Source organism: Echinococcus granulosus (assembly GCF_000524195.1).
Source record: "Echinococcus granulosus chromosome Unknown EG_S00001, whole genome shotgun sequence".
Taxonomy (NCBI): Eukaryota; Metazoa; Platyhelminthes; class Cestoda; order Cyclophyllidea; family Taeniidae; genus Echinococcus; species Echinococcus granulosus.
In genome coordinates, this window is record NW_020170381.1 from 109,691 (window position 1) to 122,615 (window position 12,925).

Sequence of the window (12,925 nt, forward strand, 5' to 3'; positions counted from 1 at the left end):
AATTCAGGCTTGTTTATACACCTTTGCTGTGGTAAAATATCTAGTCCTTCCGTATGTAATTTATATTTCCTCAAATATAGGAAGAATCAGATTTCTTTAAATTAATTGCAGATATCTGATTTTACACTTTCCCAAATTGTGTTACATGCTTTAAAACAATTTTTACCGCTGATTGAAAAAATGTTGCATTTAGCAGGACCGCTAAAGAAATTTATACATATGCATATGCCACGATGATTCTGAAGGACCGTGAGACCATTTAGAAAATAATATCAAAATCAAAATTGTCAAATTCAGCAATAGTAATACCCCATTATTTGACTGCTAACAGTAGTCGAATTTTGCACTAAGAAGGTATTTTGCATCCAGCACTTGGGCTGAATCCACTAAAGTATTCACCAACACAAACCAAATACCGCCTACCTTTTTGTATTTTCCATCTCTTTCAAGTTTTATGCTTGTGTGTGAGTGCATGCACAGTAAACGCGCTGGCATTTTGCAGAGCCTCTGCACCTTTCATGCAGAAACTTCCTCCCCTCGCCTTCCCGCCTCCCTCTACTGACGTCCTCCCAGCAGCCCCTCAGTGGCGGCAGGCGAACCAAACCCTTGCTTCCCCCCCTCCCTTGCAAACAGACGCTGACCTCGTTGGCACCTACTGGATGCGAGCGCGCTTGGGCGCATGGTGCGCACACCTAAAGGGTTAGTGACCTTTAAAATGGAGTTCTCCCCTCCCTTGCATCCGGCTTGCCTACTATGCAAAGTAGGTCTTTTGAAGTTGATTTTTTTACCATTAAGTTACGAGTATTTCCATGGAGTAAATTTGCGAAGTATAACTGGCATATTGGAAAAATCTATATCCATGCTTTCCCCTTTTTATCATAAAATAAAGTAGGAATCAAACTTGACTAAGAGAACTGTGACATAAATCAAGTTCTAACGAATTCAATCAATAATTTAAAAAGTTTATTGATGACATCTCCTTAAGCGTTTTCAAATTAATAAGAAGCGAACCTTTCTAGTGAGTCATATCAAGCAAATTTCACCCTGTGGGACAATTGAAAGGAATGTATATAAAATAATGCATGTACTCTGTTAATGAGGATCCCAACAAGAGGAGGATTAAATTGCAGGAACCTGTGTAAATGAAGACTGTGTTTAGTTGCCATTGAATGCGTCCCATCAGAAGTTGAAGACCGTCCTCTACTAATTTTAATAACTGTATTACTACCAGCTGTTGGTATAATCTCTGAGGTAAGGTCCAAGGGTGTAAAAGGGAATGATCCTTCGGGTATGGGCGATCTCAATATAATTCCCTATAAGGGAATTAGAAACCAGGAGTTAAAAAGCCTTGTTCTTAAATTGTTAGTTAAGCATGTTAATTATGGATTCGAAGTTACACTGCAATAGTTGTTTGAATGGATATGGTGTAGGGCAGTTCCATAATGGGTAATGTGTAGATGAAATCGTCTTAAGTAGCAGGCTATATCAATAAGGAAGCAAATCTTGGCAACTTTTCGGGCCTAAGATTGTTTGCGATGAAGTTTATTACAATAAAATTACAAATATTCAATGATTCTATTTATTGGGGTACTTGCGTGATCTGAAACAAGCGAGAGTAAATTGTAAATTGTTAGAATTTAAATATTAGCTGTGTTTAACGCTCATTTGGCATATTGCTAAATGCCTAAATAAATTACTTAACTGGGTGTATAATAATTTTTAAAGTGAAAGAACCTAAACTGTCCTATTGATTCTACATTACAGTAGCTCCCTAAAAGCAATGCCTAGATTAGAGTAGTATATAAAGGGGTGCAGGCCAAAAATAGCCAACGACTTCGGCTTTCGAGAAGATGCTGCCTAAATAAATGGTCCAAAAAGAAATTCATATTGTGGATTGCATCACATTTTAAAGTGTTAAAACCACGAGGCGACTTGCTGTTCGGGAAAATTACTTTATTTTCAACACGTGCTTTAACTAAAAAGTTGCAGCTGATAGAATAGCCATTTGTCAAAATTCCTACTTTTCAAGCACTCACTGGCAGGTGCTGACTTGATTCGATAAATTCAATTCATAAGCATTTAACAGTGAGACAGAAATAAGAAGTCTGTTTTCATAAGGATATACGCAGTGCTCGTTCGCGCGGACTTAGAAAAAGTCAAATAGTTCTATCGCACCCTCATTGGGACTCAAAAAGGCACACGGTGTCAGCAATTGTAGCCGAAGCAACAGTGAAGAAGAAGCATCACGCAGCGCATGTCGTTTCCATTCGCCTCTGCGTCTGCCCTACGAGAATAGAAAAACACCAGACAGCAGCAGCAGAATGTGGATGCAAAAACTTGGGCCGCGAAAAGTCGTTATACACAGGGATACATGTATGCACACGTTAATTGCGCGCCCTTTTAACATACATAGTTGGTGCATGGATCTAAATAGATTCGATTTGTGCGCGTACCCTGTGCGTAGAAAGATGAAAAGACCACGTTTAAAAGACTGAACACGCACGTGGGTACGGTGCGCACTTGCGTTGCTCTTCCTTCCCCACCACCTTCCGAAGAGGCGGAAAATGCAATGCTGAAGAAGAGAAGGGTGGTGAGAGCGGCGGTGGAGGCAGACATTGAGGCGGAAGAGGAGAATGAAGAAAGCAAGTGAAGAGGTGCATAAACTGCCTCTCCTCTTAGCCCTCCTCCACCACTCTCTCTCTCTTTCCGTCTCGCCTCGCCTCACCTCCACCCCATCGTTCGCCGCTTGCTTTTTACTTCCTCTCTTTCAGTCATGTTACTGCACACATTCCAGGAGACTCGCGCGGCTGTCCTCTTTGATGTTTTTAACAGTTGCGAGCGCACTTACCTCCAAGGCAAGGCTGGGGGCGGCCCATCAATAAACTTTATCACGTTTTACTCTTTCTTTCCTTATTGCCCTACTTGATGCTCATCCATGACGGTGATTAGGAGAGATCTACCAAGGACTAAGCTTATCAATGCAATGTTTATGTGAATGGATGACTTTCTGAGAGTTTAATTAATTGGTACTTTAATTCATTCACTCAAAAGTGTTTTATATTGAAGACGTTTGTTTACCTAACACGATAGCTGCGGGTACCTTTCGTACAGTTTCCCACAATTCCACTTTTTAGAAAATCCGCAACGCATTATTTACCCAACTACGTTACCGGATCTTTGATGGTTAAAGCGGTAGGGTTTCCAGCTGCTATTATGTGCATGTTAAGTCTTGCTTAAAACCTATTGAATCTTGCACAAATCGCGTGCTTTCTCCATGAGTTAATTAAAAGTCGTAAAGACTATATGTAATCCCCTTCAGTTGGTGACTTCGATAGGAAGGACTGGTACACAAACCTAACCCTGTAAGCAACCACTTGTCTCGAAAATTAAAGATTGTACTACGTTAGTTTCTAATGGCCGATATTGCGGTTGCGGTTATTTCCATTTCAAATTATAAACAGCCAAGTGTGTTTAAATTTATGACACCAAGTACGAATCATGATCCTATAGTTTATCACTTTGATTCAAAAATTTTCCAATTCTCGAACATTAAATAGGATGTATGAGCTAAAACAAGTATTCGAAGAGCTTCCTGTCTGGTATTCTGCGAACATATATTCATCAAACACCAACTATCCATTTATTGTTTTTCCATTCATTTGTGTGCTAAGAATAAATCTTTAGTTTAAAATATAATTACCTAAACTAGACGAGTGAAATCTAGTATGCAGTAAATGCGGAATGTTCGCCAACAATACTGGAGGAAAAAAAGGGGTAAAGTCGAATCTAGCTTATTACAAAACAAAACTGGTTGGTAATTACAAAGGTAGTCTCAATGTCCATTTTTAATCTAAGTATCCATGTACAAGTTAGCATTGAGGGCAATGTAATGTAGTGGATCTTAAAACGAAGTTTTTCTGAGTAAACCACCCATTTTTAATTGTAGGGGACATTTCAAAAAGCATTTAATCAGAAAGACGAAGTGGCCAAAATTCCATAAGCAACCCTATGAAAAATGATGAGGCGTGAATGAACATGCCAGTCGAAGTACCCCCATTACTTGACTACTTATGGCTTTGCAAAATCAGCATTTTAATTCGTCAGATTGCTTGTAATTTATCATTTTTGACGCGTTACGAAACTAAGTTTCTAGGTTCTATTTCCGAAAAAGTAATATTAGGTTAGCACAGAATGAATTAACACTTGAGCGTACCTTCTAGGTAGTCCTTCCGTGTATTTCTTCTGCGATCAAATTGTAGCAAGTGCAGTTTAATTTTATTCATAAAATCCTTATTTCTTTTACAGCACTGCTGTTTCACGGAAATTTTTATCTTATCGAGTTAGATATAGTGATTGCAATATTCTTCCGAAAACATTGCGAAATCACTTGAGGACACGCTGGGACACCTCTAAAAAGTAAGTTTGTGAAGTGGGAACTTTGGTCAATGAAAATGAAATGAGAAATTCCGAAACAAATGTACTACCTAAAGGCATACGAATTCGAGTTGCAGCCTCTATCATATCCATCTAGGTGTAAACAGTCTAGATAGTGGGTAGGAATTTGCAACATCCAATATCACGACAGACAAATCAAATAGTCAAATAGGCAGGAAACACATTAATTCGCACGAAAAAAGTCGTTTGTGATTGGTGTTAGAAGTATGTGATATTTTTAATGGTCTTGGAAGAAAAAACAGCGCTGTTTTTCATTATACAGCCGCTTTCGATCACAATATATATGATGAAATTAATTGCAAATCATATTAACATTTGCTTTAAGAGAAATTTAAGGAAGCCTTTGAAGGCGAGAAACACTTATCAGTAATATTTAAGTGGGGAAGATTAGGTTAGAGAGTGGTGGAAGAGTCTATTTGTAATCTTGGGAGTTACATTTAAAAAAATAAAGCTGTCAAATATGTGTTTGATAGGGGTATTGATTCAGTATTATATCTAATTGCCTTCAACACTGTATACATATTTAAATTCTTTATTGTAACAAAATAAGGAAATCATCATGATAGTCTTGAAGTCTAATGCTCACAGTTCCCTTAATTGCAACGAAATTATCTCATTTTGTACCTTTTACTTTCTTTCTAAGGTTTACGTATTCCGCATCTTAATTTCTCAAAAACCCTCACCAAATTTCGCAAGTCCTACATACTACTCCACTACTTCAACAGACAGCACAGGATTTACAATTTGATTGTAGGTACTGGTGAATTTATTAACAATTTTCAAGCGAACAAATTCTCTTGTATCCCACCACGTATGCTCTAAGACCTATTTTATAGTCCAAATTTTATAGGTAAGTTCAGGCCCACTATTTCCTCTTTGTAAAATTATACGGTAGTTTTCACTTTGTTCGTGACTGTTGATCGGACTTCGTTGTTATCAAAAACAGATTTTATCGGTTAATTGAGGTAGATAATTAAAATGAAATTTACATTTGGTAAATTGAGATAAAGTAATTCAGCACGCGCCCACCCCATTCAGTTGTGTTTCAAGGTACGAAAAAACATGCTACTAGGCTTTACTTTTTCAAAAGTACTCATTTAAGTATGCAACATGTTCCACATTAAGCGTTATTTGAGCAGAAGTCGCTAAGGATTTAATGCAGGAATTTTGGTAAGAGCAGCTGGAAGCAAATGGAGAACATCTAAGGAATGAAGATTATTACTGTTTTTACCAAAACAAACAGATTTTCTTGAAACTAAAGCGTGTATTAAACACTGGTATTGCGTACTGTAAAATAAAAATTGGATGCATTATAAGTTGTTTGTCAAGAAGTCCCATGAATGCCGTTTAATTCGACTTAAGACTCAAATAGACTCCGCTATTTGCACAACGGTCTCATTCTTAAACGTTGAAGTTCAAAGATTCAAATACTCAACCCAAGATTAACGCATAAAGCCAGCAGTTGTGAATGAAAAGCTAGAAGTATCTCGATGGTCCTGTGGGTATATAATTATAGTTTGATCTGCATTTTTTTGGAACCTCATCTCGCAAACATTCAAACAAACTATAAGCACGCGTGTGGATTCTTACCCATTCTGTACACGGCTGGCCTCTTCTTCAGCTGGAGTCTAGGCAAGTGCGTCTCGTCTCCACTTGTCGCGGGTGTGATAAATGACTTTTGTTGCGGCACTTTACATGGCTTCAACTTATCAAAGCACAGATGCCTATGTTTGCACCCGAACGCGTTTCCGCAAATAAGAGTACTTTGCTCCAGCTTGTACCTCCGATTCTGCTGATTCAGTTCCAATGGATTGACTGCGCATATTGCTGCTTCAAGTACCTTCTTTATTCCGGATGTCATTATCAAATTCCTCAATGTTCTATGAATGACTCGTTTTAATCAGTTCTGTATGCTGCCTATACTAGTCATGTGATGGGAGTGTTACGGGGTACTCAATGTTTTATATGTATAATATGAAGTTATAAAGTGGTACACTTATTATTATTATTTAGCCTACACTGTAAATGAAACCAATCCCTATGGTTGTCAGTATGCAAAGCACTCTTAAAATTACATGAAAAGTTATTCATTGACGGTATAATTTGAATTCACTTGTAGTACATTATGGTAAGGAATGAATTAACTTAATTTGGGTGAGCAGACGGTTCGAGTATACTCTACGTATATAAATCGTTAGGATCAAGAAATAACAAGTGCATGAAGTTTTTACGTATCCTAGTTTTATTGACAAAAAAAATCAATTAAAAAAGTTGAGGAACATCAATTTTTTCACTAGTTTATGCTTCCTAACCGGTTATTATGGGTTAAGGTGAAGAGTTTTGGCATACAATCCCTAATATAATTCTGATAAACAATTTGAGTTGATGACAGCAATATATTGCGTAAGGACAACATTTGAATTGACTGAAATTAGAGAACGTACATAAAAGGGACTGCCCACCTTTCTTGGTTATCGGATAATAATTGGTAACCCTCATTTATGAACCATTAATAAATAAGGGACTCGACAGAGCTATCTATAAAACTGACTTTTAAAAATCAAGCAAGGGAGGCTATTAGTGAATTTTCCGAGCATCTACCTGCAGTCAGCAAGTCTGAGTCACTACAGGAATCCTGAACGTATTGTCACTTTTTATTAAATAATAATAATTGTTGGCAAACTCATTCTAAGTAGGAATATCAGGGGTCGCCATCGGCGTCTAATCGGTTTTAATATAATAGAAAGTGACAAAATTCAAAACTTGAGCATTTATAACAAGGGTCGTTTAAATAAATGTGCACTACTAGTTCAATTTCAGTAGAATGCGCTACGGCTTTTCCACTGTTTCATTGGCCTTTTCCCATCATGTAACAACTTTACACGACCCAACGACTAGGATTTATTTAAACAAACTTATCTACTAGGAGACCATTGAAATTAAGTTCGTCTGTTCGATTAAAGGACAAAAAAGATTTAAAAAATGGTATTTACTACTATGATTTTGAACTAATCCGATGTTTTCTCAGGAAGTAGGCATAATTTCGGACGTTAAGATTTTCATTGCAAATTCTGATGCTTTGGGACTTTTTTCATAGTAGTCAAGCTTAAAATGATGAATTCTACGTTTAACTATTATAGATAATGGGTCAATGAAATGTCTGAGACTAATTCGAAAACCAGTATCTGCCCGTTCTCAATGACAAATAATTTCCCAATTTTTAAATCGAGTGAAATGCTCCTATTATTTATTAGCATTGCGAGAAACATTAGTTTCAAATTCATGTCCAAGTCATATTCCAGTTCAGTCAAAGTGTTTTCAGGAAATCCAGGTCACTATTTGCTTAATCTTGTGGGCATTGGTGTCATTCGGTTGGGTATGCCGGTATAAATAATCACAAAGTCAGTCTATTTATGGATTTAGCTAAGTAAATAACTAACACTACTAAGCTAGGTTCGCAGCCCTCGCAGCCTTTACTTATTTAAGTATCGTGCTTGAATTCGTATTTTTATGAATACGACCGTGTTTAAAATATGTTTTATTTTGTCTCAGAACGCCAAATATCCAGATAAAAAGTTGCATAGAACTTGTGCAATGTATTTCAATACAATAGGTATGTACTTAAACAGACCATTGAAATATACACCCATTAGTTTTGAGGTAGTGAAGGCGCTTTTTTCTACATACATCGGCATGACCTACTTCCCATTGACTGAAGCCACAGTTTCATGTGCGAACGTGGGGGTATGCGGAAGTGCATTTACTTTGGGTCGGAAAGAAAGGGGATATTGGCAAAAGGACAAGATTCGGCACGTTGGTTTTGACATATGTGCAGGGATGTTCCACTATTTTTCAATTCGACACTCCTTTTTCATACCCCCTCCCACCATATTAGGAAGTCCGATTTCATTTCCTGCATTGCTGCCTGATATTGCTAATTCATCATCTGAAGGGAAGTGGGGATGCTTATGAGTCGCAATGAAAAATGGTGAGCTGCTATTGTTATTAGTGTTGTCTACATAATCCCCGTCATAGGATGGATTGACGATGTGCCGCATTTGCTGGTGCTGTTGCTGCTGAGAAGGAACTTTTGACGACCAACCACTCGTTAGGAGGCCCGAGTAAAAATCCGTTGGGGCTACAGCAAGGGTATTAGAAAAGGGGTTATTGAGAGGTGGTAGCGAAGGTGGAGGAGATGTTGATTGCGTAGAAGTTGTTGGATAGTTAAAACTAAGTTGGGGCGGGGACTGCTGATAGCATCTGTCGTTGAACCACACTGAGTCTAATCCACTTTCGTCATCGTAAAATCTTTTTGGTGGTGCTGAAAGTGGCGTCAATCCCGTAGCCTTGGCTGCACCAGTGGTTGGAGAGAGATACTTTGGGAAAAAGGGTAAAAACCGGGTTGACATCATCGGATCTCCACCGACGGCACTCACGTCAAAACCATGACGATTTGAGCAGAATTGCATCGACTCCTGGTTGCGCATGGGAAAGTTTTGATTTGGAACAGTGAGAATCGGTGCCTCTGAAAGACGCTGTTTATTTCCTGGCAAACAATGCTCCTTCTTCCATTTCATTCGGCGATTCTGAAACCATATCTTTATCTGTCTTTCAGAAAGGCTGAGTGTGTGCGCGATTTCGAGACGCCGTTTCCTTGTTAGGTACTTGTTATAATGAAATTCCTTTTCAAGTTCTAGTATCTGCTGTCTAGTGTAAGCAGTGCGAGTTCGTTTTGGATCGCAGGAGGAGCCTACCATATCCAAACTCAAGTCATCTCCACCCATACCACTTGCAGCGTCACTGTCTTCACTACCTTGATTCAATGAACCCACTGACTCCGAGGTATTTTCAAGCTTATCGGAATCAGAAAAGGCTTTCTTCGAAGGCAATGGATCGTCTTCGAGTAATCGCTTCCGATTTTTGATGCCCTCACTGGGTTTTTGGGAGCTGAAATTCACTTGCTTGCCCGTTTTAACAGGACCTTGAGCTACAAGGCCTAAAAGGTAAAACCAACGGATTTACCATAATAAGATTGTGTTTTTATTTGTGCCGCTGAATTAGTCAGCCCTACCGAACAGGCACTTTTCTCGAGTTTGCTATATTCAAACACCGTCTAGTCATAACGCGCATGCGTGTCTATCCGTCTGCTCGTTGACGTCGAAACCTGGCGTGGCAGTGTGTTTGTCTATGCACACAAAGAGACCGTAAAGGCAGGATGAGACGCAGCCTAAACATTTGACTATTTTTTATTTTCTCTCGTTGGTGGTAAGGTGGTGGAATTTTCGTGCCCATGATAACTGACACATTTTCGTGGTATGAAGTTTTGTATATACTTTGATCATTCTTTTTAGGCTAAAAAATGGTAGTTTTTCACATTATTAATAGAATATCATTAATGTGTCAAGTATTAAACTGTTAACCTACTGCAAACAAAGAGTATGCAACAGTTATGAATCTACGTTACAAATACAATGATTGAAATCAAATTAACAGACTAACACTGATCTCGCTTTCCAGGATTTCTCTATAACCACTTTCAATTACCGATTGACAATAAGACAAGGTTTCCACTCTCCTAAACCAAGTAAAATGCACCAATTTGGTAGAAGACTTTACAAAATGAGTGGGTATAGGCGAACTCATATTCCGCAAACAAAGCAACTATCACATGATTCGGAAAAATTGTTGGAACCAACGTTTCTAAAATAGCGTTTTTAGTTGCTTTATTAACTTAAAGGCAACCACCTAAGTGGTCGATTTTGCCGTTGTGGTGCATAAGGTTGACAATCGGCGGAAGCTTCAAAGTAGTAGAAGAGGGGGTGGTGGTGGTGGCGAACCACGAGACGGTGGGTAGCCAGTTGGGGTGGTTGCAGAAACAAAAAGCAGGATACCACGCACGCACGTGCTTGTGGCTGCTAGCACGCGCGTTATATGTAGGTGCATGCGAACGTCAAATCTCGCGGACTAGCAGCTGCTTTTACGCGGCTTCTTTTGTTCACCTTTACCACTCCTGCCTCTCTCTCCTTCACCTCCACCTCCTCCTCTTTCTCCACGAAATCGTCCGGTCGAACTTCATAAACACTGATATGCTCGTATGCGTGTGAATAATGTGTGATGTCTGACCGAGCTCTTGTCATTGGGAGGGTCTCCTGCCTACCCCTAACACTGGTGCAGACTGTTGCATGGTAAGAAAATTTGTTAGTAGAACATGAGCATATCCATCCTCAATCGCATTCATTGAATGGAGATGCCGCAGTACCGTATTATTATAATGCGATTAAGATTTTCTCAAATCACTTTTGAAGGTCAATAAACCATCAAAATGTTTAAAAGCTTAAAAGCCGCCTCGTGAGGTGACAAATCTATTGTAAGAGCCTGTTCGAATTCCCTTGAATAAGCACATACTTCTAATTCCTTGCAATGAATTAACTAATTCTAATCGAAAAGCAAGCATAAAAGGTTCCCATCAGATTCAATTTAAGTAAGATCTTTCCAAAATTAATCAACTTTAATCAACGAAACTATTAGTTTGTTCATATGCTGAAATTTAATTTTCACTCGTAGCTTATACAAAATCAACTCAGGATTAATATTATATTCTCAAATGCACAATCTATACATTTAATACACAAAACAAGCATTATTCTGTCATACAAGCAGTCATAACTTAATCATTTTTGTCTAAAAATTGATTTAGACGTTTTTAAAAAATAATATGAAAGGAAATATTAATCAAACACCTGAATGGATACTGGATGGATTAATAATTGCTAAAAGCACTTTGACGTAAGTGGCAAATTATATAGAAAACCAAAGGATAACGTTAGCGTTTTTACAACTGAGACATTCTACGGATGCACTGTCATTCATAAGGAACAGTTAAAAGAAGCAATAATAGTGTAGTTTTAATGTGTGATGGCTCACCAGCCTGCGTAATAGAAGAGAGGCAGGCTAGTGTAAGTAAAAGGGTAGACGATAGAGGGCGAGAGCAGAAGTGGCTTAAAAAGTCTCCATCAATATTGCCATAAAAATACAAACTAATAGACTTTGCCTGCAGCTACTGATGTTGCTACTTCGGTACGACCGGTGGTCATTTTTTCACTCCCCGCAGAAGTTAGTAGATAGGGTGCTTCTAGGGTCGATGCTAAATGCCACAGTCGGCTGACCAGTTCGACAACACTGGCATGTATATAGTGTAGGCTCAGTTACGGAAGCAGGAGTTCGTTGAAAAGTCAGAGATGTTAATCTGTGCCATTCACAAGTACAAAGTGTAACTACGTAAGAATCTCAACTAGCAAAGCTCAACTTTGGTATTATCGAAAGTTTTATGTACTGCCTCCCTACGGTGAAACCGACAACCACATGTAATGAAGGGCCAGTAATTATATGATCATTTAATTTTTGTAAAGCTTATCACGCCTTGAAAATGAAGTTAAATCAAAATATCAATTACACGGCTTAAACTTTTTGAGTGCTCTTTCAAACGCTTGATCCGTTTTAGTTGGGGGCAGTCATGAATGTATTCCTTTGATTTGGTTACAGATTTTTGGCCAACAGCTTCTGTTGCTGTTATTGTTACCATTATTATTTGGACCGCAATTCACAGAGAAAAATTTTAATGTTAGTTTATGGAGGAGTTTAAACTAGTCAACGCAAAACTAAGGGATTATTACACTAAAAATCCTTTTGTACACGATAGGTCCATGTAAAGAAGTAGCTAATTAAATACCACTTGGAGTTTTTCCAGCCACTGACTAATACAATGTCTCCTTTCTGTGAATTGGCAAGCAAATGGTAATGCAATTTTGTTAAGTATTCGGTTTCGGTCCTCCTAGTGCCTACCCTCACTTTCAGTTCAATTGCTTTTTGCATCCATTACCCTTGGAATCAATCCCTTCTCATGACAATTTACATTGCAAAGTTTTTGTCACTCATGAATTTTCAAATGTAACTGCTGCACTATCGACATTTTATAGTTTCATTTTATATTTCGGCTCTATTCCTTAGTGGTTCATCAAAAGGGTTCGGGGACAAGCCTAGATCCAATATTATCCACTTTGCCATAAAATGTTGCCAAAATTGTGGTATGCTGGAACCAGTCCAGTACAGGATAGATAAGGGCGGTTTATAAAATAACGAGAATCGGAAGCGTCCGACGGTAGTAAAAGGTAAACTTCGGGTCTGCTGGTGTGTTTGGCTCTGTGTAGGAGAACGGGCGCTCAGACACAGACGCGCATGCCACTTTCCCGTCCGATAATCAAAGTTTCCGACACGCGCAAGCACAAACACGTTTTCGCCTTCATACACATTCACACACATTCCACCTATTTGCTTGCAAGCGTTCGCGCATTTCGAGGCCTAAGCGTCAAAATGTCTTCGCTCCTCTGTCCACTATTCGTATTGCAGTTTTCATTATATGCACCACCATACAAAAAACTGGAGTTTTTGCCGTTACAATGATAATCGTCCT

The 12,925-nt window shown here is 38.6% G+C and overlaps 2 protein-coding genes across 2 annotated transcripts; one reads left to right on the forward strand and one right to left on the reverse strand. All coding sequences in view use genetic code 11, as the record gives it.

Moving 5' to 3' along the window:
- Positions 1–518: 518 nt before the first annotated feature.
- On the forward strand, positions 519–2,926 carry EGR_00013 (hypothetical protein; the record flags this gene model as incomplete). The annotated part of the gene is made up of 4 exons (XM_024489262.1): positions 519–682; positions 2,196–2,373; positions 2,465–2,646; positions 2,680–2,926. The coding sequence occupies 4 exons, from the start codon at positions 519–521 to the stop codon at positions 2,924–2,926; spliced, it is 771 nt and encodes a 256-aa protein (XP_024355940.1).
- Positions 2,927–7,015: 4,089 nt separating this feature from the next.
- EGR_00014 (Homeobox protein Hox-B4a) lies at positions 7,016–9,797 on the reverse strand (the record flags this gene model as incomplete). Its single annotated transcript, XM_024489263.1, has 3 exons — positions 7,016–7,090; positions 8,343–9,451; positions 9,758–9,797. The coding sequence occupies 3 exons, from the start codon at positions 9,795–9,797 to the stop codon at positions 7,016–7,018; spliced, it is 1,224 nt and encodes a 407-aa protein (XP_024355941.1).
- Between the last annotated feature and the right edge of the window lie 3,128 nt (positions 9,798–12,925).